Source organism: Salarias fasciatus, chromosome 23 (genome assembly GCF_902148845.1).
Source record: "Salarias fasciatus chromosome 23, fSalaFa1.1, whole genome shotgun sequence".
Taxonomy (NCBI): domain Eukaryota; kingdom Metazoa; phylum Chordata; class Actinopteri; order Blenniiformes; family Blenniidae; genus Salarias; species Salarias fasciatus.
Genome location: NC_043766.1, coordinates 26,767,761 through 26,787,839, shown reverse-complemented (window position 1 = coordinate 26,787,839; position 20,079 = coordinate 26,767,761). Strand labels below are relative to the sequence as shown.

The 20,079-nt window shown below is 41.2% G+C and overlaps 1 protein-coding gene across 3 annotated transcripts in view; it reads left to right on the top strand.

The window, feature by feature from the left end:
* The window catches only part of kank4 (KN motif and ankyrin repeat domains 4), a 93,284-nt gene that overhangs the window by 55,028 nt on the left and 18,177 nt on the right, over nt 1-20,079 (top strand). For 2 of the 3 annotated variants that reach the window (XM_030082490.1, XM_030082489.1), the window contains exons 2-4: nt 10,389-10,461; nt 11,021-14,455; nt 18,981-19,077. In XM_030082490.1, the coding sequence (XP_029938350.1) occupies nt 10,443-10,461; nt 11,021-14,455; nt 18,981-19,077 (3,551 nt within the window). In that variant the 5' untranslated portion in view covers nt 10,389-10,442. The remainder of the gene's footprint in view (nt 1-10,388; nt 10,462-11,020; nt 14,456-18,980; nt 19,078-20,079) is intronic. The other variant, XM_030082492.1, reaches the window with a different exon arrangement.

Genomic DNA, 20,079 nt, shown 5'->3' with positions numbered 1-20,079 from the left:
GTTAACACCAGTCTTCTTTAATACTGAAGCCTCTTATTCACCTGCAGCTTAGTGAAATACAGCTGAAAAATACAGCTGCAGTTGCTGTCATTGAGGCATTCTGCAGTCTGTGGGCGGCTCCTTGAAGGAGTCACTTTCAATATGCAGAGCGATCCTGCTGTGAGGGTTTTATGAGTCTGGCCTGGTGTGTTTATGCCAGTGCTGGTCTGTGTTAGTCAGCGTCAGGCTTTGTGCAACATCTCCTTTGATGGTAGAATGGCGAATGTACTCATTTGGTAAATTAATCTATCAAAATTAAGGACGTGAAGTCTTATTTGTTTTTGCGGGCAAAACGGTGTAAACGGTGCTGAGCATCAATTTATTCTGGTCACCAGTCCAGATTATTTCCATTTCAATAATAAAATTATCCTCCACAAGCATCCCGCACATTTCTGAATGAAGCAGAAACCTCTGACTTTCTCTCTTATTTTGTTAAAACCAATATCTTCATGCAGAGGCAATGGAAAATAACAGCCAAACAATACAGAGACTTAAAAGACACTGGTTAATGCCTTTTGGTCTCTTTGTTTTCTTCTGTGTAAGCAGAACTTTGAATTGTTTGTCTTGAGCCTAAAGGGAAACCATTTTCATTTACTATTCTGAAAGAGAATTTAATTTTAGCTAGAATTGTGAAGCGGAGAGTAATAGTACGGCTATGGGGTGTTTTTTCGTTTTCTGCAAATATTCAGCAACCATTAATTTCCCCCACATTTCTTCACTCATAAACTTACACTTACATCAAAATGCATGTTTCACTCAAGGACCAGGTTCGTTAATAAGCTATTCTTGACATTTCACCACCCAAATTTGCGGTTTCTCATTGAAATACAAGTGTTTTGACTTGCCTATGATGAAAGAATAACTGACTCATTGCAGCCTGCAGGATAATTTTGCTTCTGTTTAATGAAGCCTGCAGACAGAAGTCCTTCCTGTCTCTCATTCTCTCTCTGGAGTTGAGAGCCAGATGTTGTTTTACACAAAGGGAGGGAAAAAAAAAAAATCTGGTCTCTGATGAATACAGAGACTGTCAAACTGGACTTGACTAGATCATGCTGGATTAGGACCGAGCGGAGAAAATCCAGTCGACGAACTCAAATGGATGTTAAAGACTGAAATGAGAAGGATTAAAGGTAAATTGGCCCAGCAGATGTACTCGAATAGGACAGTGCGGTTGTAATGTGCTACACAGAGACAGAAATAATCTTACACTCAAGTGAGATGAACCAGACTGTTCTCAAATAGGTTGCGCAGAGAAAGATTGATCTCTTCCTGCAGAGCACACACAGACTAAGCTCCTTGATATCAGACAGTATCTCCCTGCTTCGGCTTTACAATGGACGCTAGCCATGTCTGCCATTTGATCTGGTTCAGTAATCATAAACTTTGATGGTCCCAGTCGTCTTGTAAGTGAATTTTCTCAATTTTCTCAGTTGGTTGCTCAGGAGCATCTCTGCTCTGCTGTGTGTCATTATACAAAGCTGTTATCCACACCTGCAACTTGCCAGATTGATCTAATTGTACCGTCAGCTGCATCCCTCGCTCACGCTTGTATCATAGGGGATGTCTCTGTAATGGGACGCAGATGAGAAATGAGTCAGTCACATCAGATTTAATGAAGCTTTGTGGAGAAAATGTGACATGAGTGGTTTTAGCTTTTATAGCAGCGAAACATTTACTGAATGTCAGGCAAAGGCAAACAAGTACTGGGTGGAAGAAACACAGTAACTCCATGACGTGTTTCACTCTAAGAATACTGAGAACTTCTCCTGTCATCAGTTCAGGTTATTTCGTTCAAACTAAAAAAAAACAAGTCCCTTGTAGGTATTGATTAATGTAACATCCTCAGTTTTCCTCAGAGTTTGAGGAGTTTATCTTTACATGGTGCCTGGGCTTTGTTTGGATAACTGATTGGCTTATCATTACATTGATATTTGTTTTTCAATTTAATGCTGTTATCTGGCTTGTCTTTTGTGAGATAAAGCAAGATGTGAAAGAAAAGAATAACTCTTGTGTCTCGTATGTGGACCCATCATGCTACCTGGTTCCCAACCAGATGATCGCGCCGTGTGAGCAATGCGTTGCTCCTCACGTTGGATTTATCGAGTGATGCAGGATTACTCCAGGGGAACTTTGCAGTTATGCTAGCCTACAAATGGTTGCATGTTTTTTTTTTCTTTTTTTTAAATAAATACCTGTCTCACAGTAGACATGATTCAAGTCTGAATCCCCTATCTGTAACTGGTTAACTGGGTGTCACATTGAGGTTGCATGGCGGTGTAGTGGTGAGAACTCTGACCTCACAGCAAGATATCATCAATAAATCTGATTTAGTACTTTCTATGTTAACTTTCCATGTTTATCTTGTGCATGCATGAGTAGTTTCAGGGTATTCTGGTTTCAGCAAATGTTGATGACTGCTATTTTCTTAATCTTTGTTTGATTTCAACTCCTAAATGTGAGACAAGCTGCTGTTAGTGTAACAGTGGAGGAGGAAGGCGATGGGGTGAGCTGGAGGCAGATGGCCCTCTGTGGCAACCCATGAAGGGAAAACAAAGAAAGATTTAGAACTTCACTGTCAGGACGAGGTGGGGGTCACAGTTCAGACACTGTGGATATATTTATATAGCAACATTCAGACACAGTGCATTTCAGAGCAAATAAATGAAAGAAATAAATTTAAACAAAGTGATTCAGACTATGAAGTGCACTCAAGCTATTAAAATCAGCATAAATTAGAATAAAGACTATAAAAGCTTTATTCATATAGAGGCAGTGGAATATCTCAATACTGTTGTTCATTGGAAAATCTGAGTGTGTGTCAGCAGTCCTCAGATGATCAGGAAGTTTGTTCCACGGGTGAAGAGCGTAGGAACTAAAAGCTGCTTCACCTTGTTTGCTTCTGACTCTGCAACACAGAGTAAACCTCTTCCTGACGGCCTCGGGGGATGGATGTTTCATACTCCACAAGTAAATCTGGGATGTATTCAAGTCCGAGATTGTTCAAAGCTTTATAGAACAGAAGTTTGACTTTGACGTGGATCCTTTGACACACAGGCAGCCAGTGCAGAGATTGAAGCTCTGGTGTAGCGTGCTCCACCCTCTTTGTGCCGGTGAGGACTCTGGATGAGCTGCAGCCGTCTCACTGAGACCTGTGAACACTCTGCTACCATAACGCCGTCTACTGAAAATAAATCTGTGAACAAGTTTCTCTGAAATCTTGGTTGTTTGCTTGCTTACTCTATATATATAGGAATTTTTCAGAGAAGCATCTTTGTGGTATAATATAGATTATCTGTGAATATTGAAGTTTAAATTCAACCTTCAAATGTTTTTAATGCATGCAAACATTGAATGTAAATGGCAAATAAATCTTTGCATTTCCACTATTAGTTATTACTTGTTTCTGTTTTATTGTTGAAACTTCTCTCATTCCAGTGTTATGCAGCAGTTTGACATAAGACAGTTTGCATATGTCTTTATTTAGTTGAGTTGCTGCGTTCAGCTGTACAGTCTTGCTCATGTCTATCAGAATAGAAACACAGTCTCAGGGTAAACGGAGATCGCTGGTCCTGTGTCAGAGCTGTGATAAGGGCTTGGGACCTCTGTAATTGTTGTTTGGCCTGCCTGTCACACTCTCATTTCTTCAGCTGCTGCTGCTGCTGCTGCTGCATGGAGTTGCTCACCACCACTTTCACAGAGCTGATGAACACTCCTGTTTAGAGCCGCAGCTGCAGTCAGTGCACGGCACTTCAAAATATATCAGAGTAACGCGCATGCATGTTTTCTCATTTTTAATGTGGTAGAACGTGAGAGACAAGAGAATGGTGGGGATCTTGGAGACACAACCATAAAGCTTCCCCTGCATGTTTGAAATATGGGCATGGCTGCCACTCCCATCTCTGCCTTCCTTTCACTTTTTTACCCACTTTCTCTCTCAGGTCCACCCACCTCTTGTCGCATGCCCGATCCCTACAATCTTATTTCCTTCTGGCCTGTCTTCTCTGTGGTCCTGCTCTGTGTCACACTATCACCCTAATTCAATCTCCAGTACACAGGCTCTCCAATGTAATGACCCATGACATTCAATTAATGCTCCTTGGTAGGTTAGGTCAGCTGTAATTGTGTGTGTGTGTGTGTGTGTGTGTGTGTGTGTGTGTGTGTGTGAGACAAAGAGAATCGGCGATGTGGCTCCATGTGGTAGCGATACATTCTTTCCTTATTAGAAAACAAAAACAAACTTTCATGTCTGTGAAGCGGCTTTTTTGTTTTTGTCAAATCGTCTTAGTCTCTTTTCACTTCAAAATACCAGCAATAAGTAGCTACAATGGTGTAGTTGAAGTTTCCGTGCTGATGGCGTATGAATACCCCGAGCTGTCAGTATGAGCTTATTTACTGTAGTTTCATTGCCCTGGTCTTCCGGGCTTCACATTACCGACGTCGTCGCCTCTTGACCAGCTGTCACGTTTATTGGATTGGTGTTGAGAGATGGCCGTATGTCTTTTAAAGGAGTTATGTGCATGTGTGAGATGCAGAGGGAAGCTTCTGTTCAAACACAGTGACTCAACTACACACACTTATGAGCGCGCGTAATGTCAGCACATCAGCAAACACAAACACAGAATGACTAAATTGATGCTGACGCATGCACGCGCACACACACACACACACACACACACACACACACATTCACAGACAGACAGAGAGAGAGAGAGAGAGAGAGAGAGAGACACACACAATTTTGGACACACGCAGTCGTGACTTCTTTTTAGCTTTGTGTGCGCCTCTAGCAAATACTTTCAATTTGGATTAGCATAGCCTTTATGAGCTTTCAGCTCATAGTCATTATGACTGTAATCCAGTGTGGATTGTGCATCATCACTGTCACCACAGGCTCCCAGAATTTAATTACTACCCTAACCTGGATAATCTGTGAGTTACCACACTGAAAAGGACACCGCACACATATACAAATATGCATCCTGTTTATAGCCTGAAATCATGGCTCATCATTTATGATAATCGTGTGTATTACCCTGCACAAGCTCTCCAAATGCAACATAATTCCTCTGTTACTCAGAGACGTTCATTAGCTGCGCTTGCATTATGAGTGTCTTTAATTAAAAGAGGAAACTTTCAAAAGCTTCACCGTAATGAAAATCAGGTTGCCTCTGTCTTATTGGGCAGTTTTAATGCTTGGTGTTTCTCTGTTTTTGATATTTATATCAATATTTGATATTTATTGACTTAAGTGACCCATTGGTGGGCAGCCACAGTCCTGGGGAGCTGGTGGGAGTTGTGGGTCTCCATCAGGGACCCCCGGCACATGTTTTTAGCGACAGTGGGAGGAAACTGGAGTACCCAGAGTTGATGTTTGAACTCGGGCCTTCTCGCTGTGAGGCGGGAGCACTAACCACTGCACCAGTTGATGTGACCAACCACTGTTGCTCAGTTTGAAGAGGGTCCGTTTATTAATCGCATGGCTGTAGGTTTGATCTCTCGTCTCATCCTGTCTGTGTGTAGAGGCGTCCGTCAGTAAGACAGCGCAAAACAGGAATCGTTGGATGAATGCTTTCCTTGCTATCTGTATCTGCCATTACTCTGTAACTATAGATTTGAAATCAATTGACTTATTGGTATATGTTTGATATTCTGTGCTTACTGTGTGTGTATGTGTGTATGTGTGTGTGTGTGTCATTACTCCTCCTCCTCCTTCTCCTTCCACCTTTGTCCTTCCTCATTCTCTCCGTCTCTACCTCTGCTTCTCGTTTTCAGTAACGATCTAATTAAGGGGGGTTTTGTTGCCTGCCCCTGTGTATAATTGCCAGTGGGGTCTTCCTGTACTTCGCTCAACAATTACGAGCCACATTCTTCAGTTCCCCAAATCAGCTAATTAAGCCTTGAGGAAAGCGAGCGGATGACGGTGGCATTAAGCACCCCGAGGAGTCAGGAATGCCTGTGCCCCTCTCACTCCAGGGACCGTGACTGTCAGTCAGCTGATCTGTGTGTGTGTGTGTGTGTGTGTGTGTGTGTGTGTGTGTGTGTGTGTGTGTGTGTGTGTGTGTGTGTGTTTGTGAGAGAGAGAGACAACAATCCCGCTCCAGGTCACATATTCCTCTCTTTATTAAGGCTCGATCTGTGAAGATGGGACAGGGGCCAAATAGAGCTTGTCACAGTCTCTGTCGAGGTCTCCGGGTGGACAGGCTGTCATTTTGATTGATTACATTGCCAGCTCATGTAATGCTTGGCTTGCAGTATGTCACCACTCAGCACTGAACAACACGCGCCGCCGCTCCCCATGCCCGATACACTTGCTCGAAACCACTGTATCCAATAAAATAAATGTGTGGTTGCAGGAACACACACTGTATGCATCTGTAAGTGTCTGTCAAGAAAGTGAAATGTCTCAGTTTTCTGCATGAATAGCTCTTGAAATGTAATCTGATTTGCATAAAGTTCTCAAACAGGCTGACAATTAAAACAAACATAGTTCTATAATCATTAATTAATAACAGATCTGCACCTGCTTGATAAATTAGTCATATCCAGCATTTATTAAGTGATTAAACTTCATTTTATTACCGTCTGCCAGCTCCTGTGGCTGGTATTGTGGCCGTACGACATTGGACATTGTTTCTTCAGCTGGCTACCTTCACATCTTGTAATTTTATTAGCTTGGCAGTGCATTTTTAATGCTGAAAAGTAATCAAGTCCATTGGCATCAGAGCAGCCTCAAATCATGATGCTCCCTCCACCATGTTTAAACATTATCAGCGTGTTTAACAGTGTGTGAAGATATACTTTGGCGAACGTCAGGGGAGCAGTGAGGCTTTCTGTTAGTAAGTGGGGACAGTTAGTAAGTCTTTAGTGGACTTTACTTTGCTTGCCAAACGAGGAATCTGTACGATGCAAAACTCAGCCAAGGTCTGCATTAAAGAATCCTATCACAGTGTGTGAAAGATTGGTTATGTACATATTCATTATCGTGGGGCTTCATGACCTGATCTCATGCTCTGGGAGAAAGAGATGTGTGACATGTCTTCGTCTCTCTCTGCTGGCCATGAATGTCTTAATCTTAGCGCAATGTGATCCGAGAAACCAGACACATAAGAAAGAAGAAAAAACAGCGCATGTCAATGAGATATGAATAAAATTCCGTCACATGAGTCTTGAACATCAAGTGCATTCAATGTTTTTGCATATAGCAAAAAAGTACCTTTCAGTCACTATTTTAAGTTGTTGTGTTTGAATCGTCTCTACGTCGAGTTTTCAGCAATCTATAAATCTGACTCGATTGAAGGTGTTTGGAATTACCTCATAAGACCTTTTGGTAACACTTTTTTTGAAGCCCCCCTGTATAACACATAAGTACATTTATAAAGCATTATAATGCCATTATAACACGTGTAGCTATAGTTATAAACATTCATAGATGATCACAATGCCAGGACCTAACCCTAACCCTAACCCTATTCTGTGTAGTGAGTCATAAAGCATTGTGATCATGTATGAGTGTTTATAACTACGTATAATGTGTTATACCGGGTGCTTCAAGTAAAGTGTTACCCACTTTTCTTTTGATGAACTAGTCTTGACCAAAAGACTTATGAGACATCCTTCTTGCAAGTTTTTTTTCTTTTGTCTGTAGGCTTCTTGAGAATAGAGAACTCAGAATATATATATATTTTTTTACTTCCATACTTCCACATGCGGCTCAACTCTTATTTAATTGCTTGGACATAACATTTACCAACTACTGACTCCAATTAGCTCTTCTTGGCAGCATTAACCTACAAGATCTAATTATTATTTTTTTCCCCCAGCAGCACTGTGTATTATTAGGATTTAATTAAACACATATACATTAATCGCTACAGAGAAAAAACCAGTTGGTTTGTCGGAACCACAGGGTTTTCGTCACCTGATGTGTGCAGGGAGACACGTTATGGAGACGTAGGCTCCTTTGTTTTGTTTTCATGCACATATCAATGCAGACATTTCAAATGAGGAAACTGCCACTTCAGATAAGGAATTTCCATAATCCTTTAAGACTTTTATCTTTGGGTTCAAAAATAGCATCAAAACAAGAAATGACATGTGACAGAGAAAACACCACCAAAGTAAAACGTGCCATACTGTTGGCTCTGTTACCTGTGTGCAGTCTTTTTTTTTTTTTTCTTTTGCATCACTTTTGATGCTTCCATTGATCAACCTTCTGTATCGTTTTAATAAAGTTAGGGTCATGGGATGCTTGAACCAACCTGACAGTATGGAGGACTTCTAGTTTTTTATTGTGAAGGCACTGGCGATCTGACATTCAGCATCTCTTGCAAAGAAAATTTACATGAATTTATCTAAGAAAATCTCCTGCAAAGATTTAAATTTTACAGTTTTTTTTCTGGGTTCACATTCCCTATAGAATGATTATGTGGAGCCTTCACAAAATATAATAAGGTCAGCAAACATGTTTGGTGAAGACACATTTAAATCTCTCATTTCAAATGTTTTAAAATCAGATGCATTGATAAACAACACAATGTTTTCAGATTGGTGTATAGTCCTCTCAGTATGCTGACATGATCTGGAGTCTGATATCCCGTATTCATGGAGCCAGACTTGCCAAATTGGTAATGTTTATGCATGTCTGTCTGATATCGTCCTCAGTGCATCCCATTCAGAATATCAACTGGGATTCCGTTGATACTTTTAGAATGTCAAAGCTGAAAAACACAATCGATTGCAGATAATCCTTATTTGGAATCATTCTCTGTTGCCCCACCTGTTGAAGTATAATCCTGTGAAAACTACGATGTTCGAGTATTTTATATTATATTATTGTTTATATTTTTATGTAGATATTAATTTTAATTTGAAGGAATTTTATGGAGTTTTAAAGTTGTAAACATAATTTGATGATTATTCTGATAATATCCTTAATCACAGTTATTTTGGTCAGAATAATCCTGACATACATTTTTACAATTGTCCCATACCTAATGTTTATTTACATCCCCAAAACTGCCTCATGTGTTAAATTTGGGCACAAACACTTATTAAACCACAGCTTTAGGCGCTTCTTGCAGTATTTCTCCCCATAAAGCACATTTTCCCCCGTGATACAAATTTGCATGGAAATAATGTGAATACTGTGTGCCTATTTGCTAAATGGTCTTAGAGCGTATATTTGGCTGTAGGGGCTTAGCTGTTCATTCGTAATATGGATTTGAACTGTGCAATTCACTCAGACCTGGGCAAATTGCCTGGTGTTTATTATTAGTATTGGATATTTTATTAGGAAGCTTTACATAAGCCCTTAAAAGTTTTGACTCTCTGTTTTGAATTGTTTTCCATCTCACTTACCTCCTCTCTGCAAAAAGCTTGCTGTGAAAAGGAAAGTGCTATCCTCCAGTATTTTGGCTTCTCCATCTGGAACAAATGATGGAAAGCAGCAGCAAATGGCTTCTCCTGTGCGGATGTCCAAGACTGGGCTGACTTTAGAACTACTCTTAAAAGTTGGACCTGCAAAAGCAAATCAAATTACGTTAATGGGCAGCATGGCACTGGAACTGGGCCTCACTGTGCAGATGTTATTGAATGTCGCTTGGTATAAGTTATAACGCTGTCACTGTGTCTCCGTCACTGCAGCAACTGCGACTTCGTTATCTGTAAATATGAGATGGAAATTAGCCTAAGAGCTTAAAGACTATTTTTCACATCAGCACAACCATCTTAGCTGTTATCTCTGCGGTGCTGCTGTACATTAAACAACTCAAATGGAAATGGCATTAAATATGATGTGTTTTATTGCACTACTAAAACTACAGCACATCCTTTTGATATCACGTTGGTTTTAATGTTCTCAAGTGGGTTGTATATAAAAAGATAATTTCATTTACTTTCTGCAAGCTCCTTTGTTTCACTTTTGGGTTTTACTGGTCGTTAATTATTTACTGTAATTTCTTCATGACACTCTTATATAAAGGCTTGTTTTTTAAATGAGTTTTAATTGATTGACATGGACCAGTCGGTCTGTATTCCAGATATTTTTGGTGTCTTGCAGCCAAAAGGGGCTGAAATATAATGCTGCAAGTCAAATGTCTGTTCCAAAACAAATCACTTTTTTTGGGATGTGTAAGCTATGAAAATGTTTAGTGAATCTTGAAAAATAAGCCTTTCATGACATTCTCAACAATATATACAAACACTATCCCATCTGTGTATTAAATACATTTCCTGTTTGTCATTTTCCCTTTCATAAATATATTGCAGGAGTTTTTGACATATGTGAATGCCATAAATCAAGCCAATAATGACATACGTTTCCTACACTGCTTTCTTTCTGTTTTATTCAGGCTGCAAGCTCCAACTGTAGCGAATACTGTAGATGACTGAGAATTCGGCCTCCCATGATGGACAAGAAAAGTGGTGAGTGTATTTAAACAAACCCTTCGCCTCCTTTCACTTTCAACATGTACAACACATCATGACCTTTTTCTTTACGGCGGTAATAGCAGTAATTAGTTTTACAGAATGAGAGTCATTACACAATACAAGGTCTGACACAAAAGGTGAAACATTTAGTGTGTTTCTCCTGCGCGTTACCAGCTAGGACCTCGTTTCCTTCAGGTGATAACCGCCCCCCGTCTCATACTGTATTCATGAGCTGACACAGCATGAGCAGCATTTTACATGCTGATTAGTTTGTTTTGGCGCAATCGCTGCATGATAATTACTTCCCAGTAAGTGATAGGGTTTTACATAATGAAACACCATGTGCCTGTTGCAGCACAGCCTGTCTGTTCAAGTTGTTGAAAAGGAATAGCAATAATAATAATCATCTCTGATGTGATTCACATTCATTCCATCAAGTATTTGCACTTATTTAGCTACTTCATTTCAGCTTTATTATTAGCACTAGTCGTAGCAGCATTTTGTAAAAAGTAAGCCATCTGTCTGTCTGTCTAACTGTTTAAATTCTTTACAGCCAACGGCTTTCAGACCAAGGCCAGTGAGGGCGGCATTCAGAGGAAGCAGCTGCCCTACTCAGTGGAGACTCCCTACGGCTTTCACCTGGACCTTGACTTCCTCAAGTATGTTGACGACATTGAAAAAGGCAATACCATCAAAAGAGTGCACATCCAGCGCAGGGTGAAGGGCCCACCCAAATTCAGCACGTTACCCAGAAACTTCAGCCTTCCTGGACATGGAGTCAGACCAGTCCCTAAGGAAAAGGACAGTACATGGTCAGGCACATCCACCCTTGGGCCAAAGCCTAAATCACGGGTGACAGAGGTCCAACAGATCTTTGACTTCAGGGCAAGTGAAGGGGGAAGCTCCAGCCAAAGCAGCAGAGGCACCACCAGTCAAGGAAGTGGCTTGGTTTCACCGAAACCCAGAGATGAAGTTGCTCGAGGCGTTGAAGACAAAAGTGTAGGGATTCAGAGTCGGCCAAATCTGCTCCGAGCATCAAGCATGCCCATCACCCTACAGCAGCGTAAAGGTTCAGATTCTAGCAGTCCTGATCGCACTCTTGGAACACCTGAAAATGGCTCTACGGAGAACATGTTCCGCGCTTCGCCAGACATTACTGAAAGACGATGTGTTCCCCAAGATCGGACAGGGCTTCACCAACAAATTACAGTGGCTCTTAAGCGAGTCCGAGAGCTGGAAGAACAGGTCAAAACTATTCCTGAGCTGAAGGCTCAAATCTGCTCATTGAGGGAAGAACGGGAGCAGCTGCTACTTCAGCTACAAGCCAAGGCTCAAGCCCAGGTTTCCACATCATCCTCTAAAGAAGCTGCGAGTCACGATGCTAGGACAAAACCCCAGTTGCAAGGACAAAGGCCTCCAGGGGGGCTCAACTTACCTCTGATGACTCAACCCACTGGAGATTTGAGAGTTTCACAGCCTGTGCAAGCAAAACCAGTGACAAGGAAAGAGAAACAAGGTGATAGTTCCTCAGCCCAGGGAGATATTGTTGAGGTGTTAGAGCAGCGATCGGAAAAAGAAGCGCTGTCATCAGAAAGTATTGACAAACATGAAGCTTCACAAGAAAAAATACAGGAGCATGCTGTACAAAAGCGTTCACAGGACACATCAGGCCAAGCAGTGGCATCTCATAAAGTGGCTGCGAAGGAAACAGATGACGATTCAGCAAAAGAAAGAAAACTTGAAGACTCGGACAGTATGCAGAAGCTGCAGGAGAAGCTAATGATACTGGAAGAAAAACTTACTCAGGCTAGCCAAGAGCTGGAGAGAACTAACTCTCTTCTGAAAGAGCAACTGGAAGAAAACAAGGTGAAGGAGGAGAGAATATTACAACTGAGTGAGGGAATGAGAGTAGAGATTAGCACCGCAGAAACACACAACCGGCCAAGGCGAGAGAGCATCGACGCAGGGACAGTGACGGAGAGAGTAGATTTTGCCAACCAGGAAACAGAGACTGACTCTCCAGGCACAGTCGACCAAGGGACAGACACAGATAAAATATGCATTGAAGTGTGTGTACCCAAGCCACGGACTGGAAGCATAGATCAAGGGACAGTGACTGCCAAAGTTGACACGCATGACCAAGTGACAGAGATGGAAGCTGGGAGTCCACCTCGACCCAGAGCCAACAGCATGGAGCGAGGCACGATAACTGAGATGATCGTAACTCAGGATCAGACAACCGAAACACCGGTAGCAGAAAGGGTAAATCAAGTTACGGAAACAGAAGGGGAGACGGTGACGGACCATCCACAGAGACCCAGAGCCAGCAGTGTAGACCGCGGGACAGAAACTGAGAGGGTGGACACTGTGGACAGGGTGACAGAGACAGAGGCAGCACAAAGGACAGACCAGGAAACCGAGACGGAGAGAGAAAGACAGTCAGACAACAACCCAACCAGAGATGTAGTAACTGAGAGTCAAGCAAGAGAAAATGAGGACAACCAAAGAGAAGATGTAGCTGTGAGTGAAAGTATTGGAGATGGGGGAGCAGATGAAAGTGCTGAGAAAGATAGTGAAAAGCCCATTGTGGAAGTGTGCGCTGAGAGTTCCACTGCAGTTCCTGAAAGCATAGTTGTACCAACGACAGATTCAAATGCAAGTCAGAATGAAGGGAAGGCCAGATCAGTTACTTTACAGGGAGAAAATAAAATCGAAGTGACTCCTGCAGAGGAAGACTCAAAAACTAAAGACATTGTGCCCCTGAAAAGTGAAGAAACAGAAACTGTTGAAATCAAACAGGATGCTCTGGAGATTAAAGAGAAGAAAGGAACGGGAGAAGAAGAAGTTGTGTGTGTAGCAATTAAAGAAACTGTGGTGACTGATACTGTTGTAGTAACAGCAGGTAGTTCAGCTTTCAAGACCGTAGCTCCCGTAAGACCACAGAGAGGCCGTAAACTCTCAGCAGAGCAGGCACAGCCGTCACCCGCTCAACCTCAGGCTATGCCTGTGCGTCCTCGGAGAGGGTCCAGTGAAGTTGAAGCCCAGTCAAAGACCCAGCCTGACACGGCAGTGGACAGTGCACCTGAGCCTGCACCTCAGCCCACAAAGCAGGTAGTTGAACCACTGATAAAACAAGAAACCCCACCCAAGGCAGAAGTTGATCAAACACAGCCAAAGAAGACTCCTGAGGAGTCCCAAGAAAAACAGCCTCCATCTCAACCTCCGGCGGACGTTCAAAAAACCCCTGCAGTCGCCAGTGAGGTCCAAGTCAGGCCAAAATCAATTCAAGGCAAGTCTCAAACGTCTGCGTCTCGACGTGATTCAAAAGAGTTGAAATCCCTACAAAAAGGTTCAAGTGTATCACAAGGTCCTCGTCGTGGATCAGGAGAAGTTCAGACTCGCACCACTCGTCAGGCATCAGCTGATCAGCCTCAGAGCACGAGGAGAAGCTCCGGTGAGACTCAGCCGCCTCCCAAAGACACCAGCGAGACGCCGTCGCTGCGCAGGGGCTCCAGCGAGGCAGGTCAGCGGCGCGGTTCAAGTGAAGCTCAGGCCTCACGCCGGGGGGACGCCGGGGAGACCCAGCCTCCTCGCAGAGGCTCCGGGGAGTCTCCAACATCACCTGCAGCTCTGGGCCAAGTTGTGACTCGGCTAACGGGCCTTCTCGGGGAGCAGTGGGCGCAGCTGGGCAGCAGCTCTGGAGCCCAGCAGACGGCCAGCCAACAAGAGAGCCCCAGTACACAGAAGCAGACGACCGGGAAGAAAGTAGAGGCAGGAAAGGGAACTGCAGCCAAGCCTGCAGGGAAAGTAGTCTCTGCAGCCGCAACAGGAAAGCCAACAGGGAAGCCAGCAGGGAAACCAGCGGGGAAACCTGGCCCCTCCAAAATGAGCTCGATTCAGAGTCAGCTGGTGAGCTCTCTCAGTGTCCTCTCCGCCTTCTACTCTCCGGCCCAGAAAGCAGCCGCTGCCAGCAAACAGCAAGAACAAGGTAAGCTTGCGGTTCATTTGTATAATTATCATCTAAAAGCTGCTCACCAACTCATAGTAGAGTCATTGAGCTGAATCCATTCATCTTTCAAATTCACAGAATTACTATTTTATCAAGGCACAATGTTGTATTAGCCATGCTATTTAATCACAACACAGCCTCTTCTGATCTCCAGTCACCACAATATTAATGCACACATGTATGACTCAATAGCCTGAAATATTAATTTCCATCCTTGCTCTTTCCTCTTAAAGGAATATTCCTACAGAAACAAACAAACACTGTGAGGACATTCTCAGAGATTTCTGTGCTGCTACTTTTTCAAGCAAAGGATTTGTGAATTTTACACCAGCAAACTGACAGCATTGGGGTGTATTTACACCTTGATGAACACTTTTCAGCACAACCATTAAATTATTCCGAAACGCTATTCAAGGTCATATGCTGTCAAATCAAGATTTGTGGTACTTTCATCAGTTCAGCAGAGCAGCAGCAGTACAGTTATTGTGGTGTGAATGAGATGTGAGATGTGAATAATTTCCAAATGAATAATATTATTTCTTGACTTTGTTCCTTCCAGGGAGGAAGGAGGATTCCTTTTAATTAAAGAACTTCAGTACTGATGATAAACTTGAAGCCATTTGTGCTAATTTATTAATACATCGTTGTCAGCAAAAGTGTCAAATCAACATTGTTCAAGAAATAGTATGTCTTACTCATATTATATGATACTTTGAGAGAAATCTAATGATGGCCTTTAATAGATAGATGTTATTGCTGGGTAGGTCTGGAGATGTCTGTTCTCCCTGACAGTGTATGTATATGATGCTGTTTTAGTTTATGAGCATGAGATAGGAAGTCTGCAGCCCTCATAGATGCTAAAACCTACAACAAGTTATTCCAAGTCATAAAGATTAACAAAGAAGCAGAGACCGTAAACAACACATATGTTTTTATAGTTATGTTAGCAAAATATTTGCATTTCTCAACACAATACTATGCCTTAAAGAAACTAACTCTTGGTTGCTATATATTATAGGTTCACTAAGTCACATCAAACATATACTGTTGTTTTCCTCACAATAAAAAAACGACACGCTTGTATAGTCAAGTGCACACATGCATATGTTCACTTTTATTGGCTGCAAAGTTGAGTCAAATAGCCTCTCGAGCACAGGCTCTCGCTCACACTTCAAACCAGACGATGCCTTCACACACTCCCTTGATGTCTCGCTGTTCTGTTTGTGGCCAGGAGCTGGAGTAAAGAGTAGGTCTGCTCTCAGAGACTCGTTTAATGTTCGCAGTTCATGCTGAGTTCAGCACTGGGAGTATGAGTCAACAAGAGTGCTGTTACGTGAAGTAGCTGAGACATGTGTGTTTTTCCTAAGATAGTCAACGTTGCTGAAATTTTCTCTCCATATCTGTGAACATCTGAAGTTGCCAGGCTTCAGGATGCAGCAGATTTCCTATATGCTGCTCCAGTCACAAAAAGTTGGGATGTTGAATGTAAATAAAAGCAGGAGGCATTGATTTGAAATTCCCCTAAATCTGCATGAAATCCACAACGAAACATGCACAGTATGAGATACTATTGAAAATGTCTTTTTTTATTTTTTTATTCTTTCTTTCTTTCTGTCTTAACAACTGTGCAACATCCTTTCTTCCGGTACAAAGTTTGTAAAAATCTGGTAGAATAAAGGATGACTGTAGTTCTATGAGAAAAGTATGATTTGGGAAGTTCCACATCCACCAAATGTACTAATATAAACCCAGACATCCAGACATTCAGGCTTTTCTAACATGATTGTCCCAGGTGCTCCCAATTCCTTTTAGTTTCATCTCGCATTAGAATTGTTTTCTGCCATGCCTCAGTCATTAATTAGTAAAAAAAAAAAAAAAAAAAACCTCAAAAAAAAACCTCAAAAAAAAAAACCCCAGCATTTTCAGATGGTGTTCAGTTATGGATTTTAATTGCAGGATAGGGCTTTTATGCATATCTATGCGTTCAATGACAATGATATTTGGAAGAGGCCCTGAGCTCCTGCAGTGGTATCCAATACAGAATCACGTCTGTTCCAAAGTACTACCAATACTGACTTTGACCTGTTTCTTCTGCAAACAAGTTTTTTCAGATTTTCTAAATGATTTGAAGGCAGTTTGTACTGCAGGAGGTGGGATCACCATGATTTTTTTGATGGGTTGGATTGGTTGATTAATTTTCCAGAGGTCTGATTTAAAAACCCAGGACTAAGAGAGGAACGAGGCTTCTGTTAACCTCACATCAATGTAAATACAGGTCTCAATACAAAATGAGTCATTTTTTTTCTTCGATAAATTACTTTTTTCTTCCTTTTTAGTGCTTTTTGTATTGTAAGTCTAAATTAAATTTTACTGTCCTTGAATACAGCAACCAATCTCTACAAAGGTAACACATAATTTTAATTTAGAGTTCAGTAAAGAACTTGTTCAGTGTCTGTCTCTTTGTAAAAAGAAATTCTGCATTGTCTTTATATATGACGAGCCCTCATCTTTGCAGGATAATATTTTGTTAGAACTGCTAAAAGATGGCTCGTGGTATCATAACTGCAGTATTTATGGAAATGTAAAAATAAGAAAATAATTATTATTCAAGATGAAAATAAAACCATTGCACTTCATTCATCATGTGCAAAAATTTTCTTCATTCACAATTAATCATTACCCAGTTACTTCTTGTGGGCTGGTCAGGAACAACCAAGGATGCACATGAGGGTCATACAATGCCAAAGTCAGTGTTAAAAAAAATAACACCAGTTGCATAATTAAAAAAAAATCATTCTCTCTGTATTTGAGATGCTCTGGCCTATCTTCACTTCTGAAAGGTCCAAACTGCCTCTTTGAAACTCATTTATGTTATTATATTGCTACTTTTTAATGCTCAGTACTTACCAAACCTTTGCTTTGCATGTTTTTGAAACGTGCCACTACCGTCAAATAAAAAAATAAACCTTTTTTAAGCTGTTCTTTTTTTTCTTGGAAATTCATTGAGAGTTCATGGGAATTGCAAATCGTTCTTCCATTTTTTTTTTTAATTGAATTTCACCCAATGCTCCAACATTTTTGTAATGGGAAGCATTATTGGAAACACAAACACCGCAGGAGGTTCTTCCCTCATCTCAACTCTCTTAAACTCGGGTAAAGCAGATCGGTATGACCGAGCTAATTACCTCAGAACATCTCTGACAAAGTGGGAAAAGGTTAAAGCTCACCATTGTTTTATTTATTAGATGATAGCTGTAGGATGTATTCAGATGTCAAACATGTTTTAAACTCCCACACACACACTTCATGTCTCCTGAGAGACATTTGAGCTAAAAGCATCATTCATCTCAGATGGTGGTCGCTTGGATCTCTCTTTTTTTTTTTTTTTTTCCTGGTGGTTTTTGGCCCAATGCCACATCCTTATGTCCTTGCATAAAACATTACAGATCCTCTGCACCATGTCTGCTGTCAGGCACGACTAAGGCAGCTGGGCTCAGCGCCAAGGAGAGTCAGCAAAGGAGCCCCTGCCGAATCAATTATTGGGCAGTTACATACATAAGGAGGCCCGACAATGTCAAGGTTACATGCTGTCAATAAGGCATATAATCCTGACCTGTGTATGTGGCCAGAGGGGATACTTTGTGAGGCCCTGACATGTACTTGCACAGTATAAAATAGCTAGATTTTACTCAATAATTTCATTTACTCAAATCTACTTTAGAATTCAACAGCTTGTTTTTCAAGCTTAATATAGGATACTTAATGCCACCGTGTTATCACCTTTTTCTTCAGGTAATTTATAGAGATATTTATAAAGAAGTCATTTTCCTTGACAGCATGATACTTTCCTTGTATGGGGAGAAATAATGGCTCCCCCTTCAATCCTAACACAGGATTTCCACTTCATTTGATGAGCTGTTCTTGCTCGTAATTGCTTCCAGAGGTTTTTCGCTATTTTCTAAGCTCAAATATGGTGACTTTCAGCCACAAACAAAACTGCATGTACAGGCGTGAATATAATACTTGAACAAAGACACAATCAGAGGAGCTTATTGCTTTTTAGTAAGCCTTCAGACATGTAACTTTAACGGTGGATTCACAAGACAAATTCGCAGCCTCTTCAGAAGCTGTTCAATCGATAGAAAAAGCATTAACAGTGACTAAATTTACTATCAATATGTGGCTAAACAAGCTTTTCTAAAGGCTTGGGCTCAATTACAGCAGCTCCTTTAGATGTTTTTATTGTAAAATAATTTAAAACTTCTCACCGATATCATATGGGGACATTTTAACTCCATCATATCAACTTGAAAACTGTGCAGCGGCTGAATTCAACCTCTAGTCAAGACAGTTCATTTTTTTGTTCAGACCTGCATGGGCGGGGGTGGATATTGAAATACACATGCACACATTCACACATCAATATTTGTACAGGGCCCTAATGATTTTTTTTTTCCTTTATTATTTTGACTCTTTCTCCATTTTGTGTTGTCTTTCCCCTCAGCAGGTCTCAAGTCTATTATGAAGAAAAACGGTGTTGCCGACAAGCAGGGGAACAAGGGAACCAAGAAAAACCTGAAGTTTGTTGGAGTGAATGGAGGGTGAGACTTTACTTTTATTTATCCTCCCATCTGTGTGTGATTGCTTTGTCCATTCCTGGATGTGCTTTTATTTATTTATAATATTTATATTGGAAAATCAGTGCTGGGTGGGGTGGAGTTAGCGGTCTCGCCTTGAGACAAAGGTGTGTATTTGACATTAATTAATTGATTGATTTAATTTCCCTGTTGGTCTGAATGTGTGTAGTCCCCGATTCTTTGTTTGCTGTTTGAAATGTTTCAGATATCTAACATTAAAGTTTAATTAATAAAACCTTCATAGTGCACATTTTGACTTTTCAGAGGCGTTTTTCTGTTTAGCAATGCTGCCTGACTCGAATTAAACTGGTGGAAAATTGATCCACATATTCTAAAAGTACTCCCAGTGAAATACTATCTGATTATAACAAAGATGTAGTGTTACAGTTCTCTATGTCTGAGCCATATGCGGGAACATTTCAATATTTGGATGTGCTTGGATATTGTTGAATTTTGAGCTTTACTGATTTACACTTGACCACATGGTGGTGTAGTGGTTCGCTCCCTGACCTCAAGTTTTGATTGTGTGTTCTCACAATATTTGTGTGGGTTTTCTCCCAGTATTCCAGCTTTTCCCCTCGTGTGTGTGTGTGTGTGTGTGTGTGTGTGTGTGTGTGTGTGTGTGTGTGTGTGTGTGTGTGTTAGATACATTTATGCTTCATATATCTTAACTTTAAAGTGACCCAGCAGACTCTTCTGGTTTTCAGGCTTGCAGTCTATCGTGCTGAACAGATTTCCAAACAGTCATTGTAAAATTAGCCATCTGTCTGTGTCAAGTCAGTGCTTGATAAGAATATTTTGCTCGTCTTGCACACAATGTCATTTACAACAAAATTGTAATTATAGCTTGAATAAAACATTATTTGGGTATCTTGTTGCTATGCCGAACTGTAAACAGACCAGAGACCATTTTCATATTTTATTTTAATACATTTTCATCCTGTCAGTAGGGCTGGGTGACTAAAC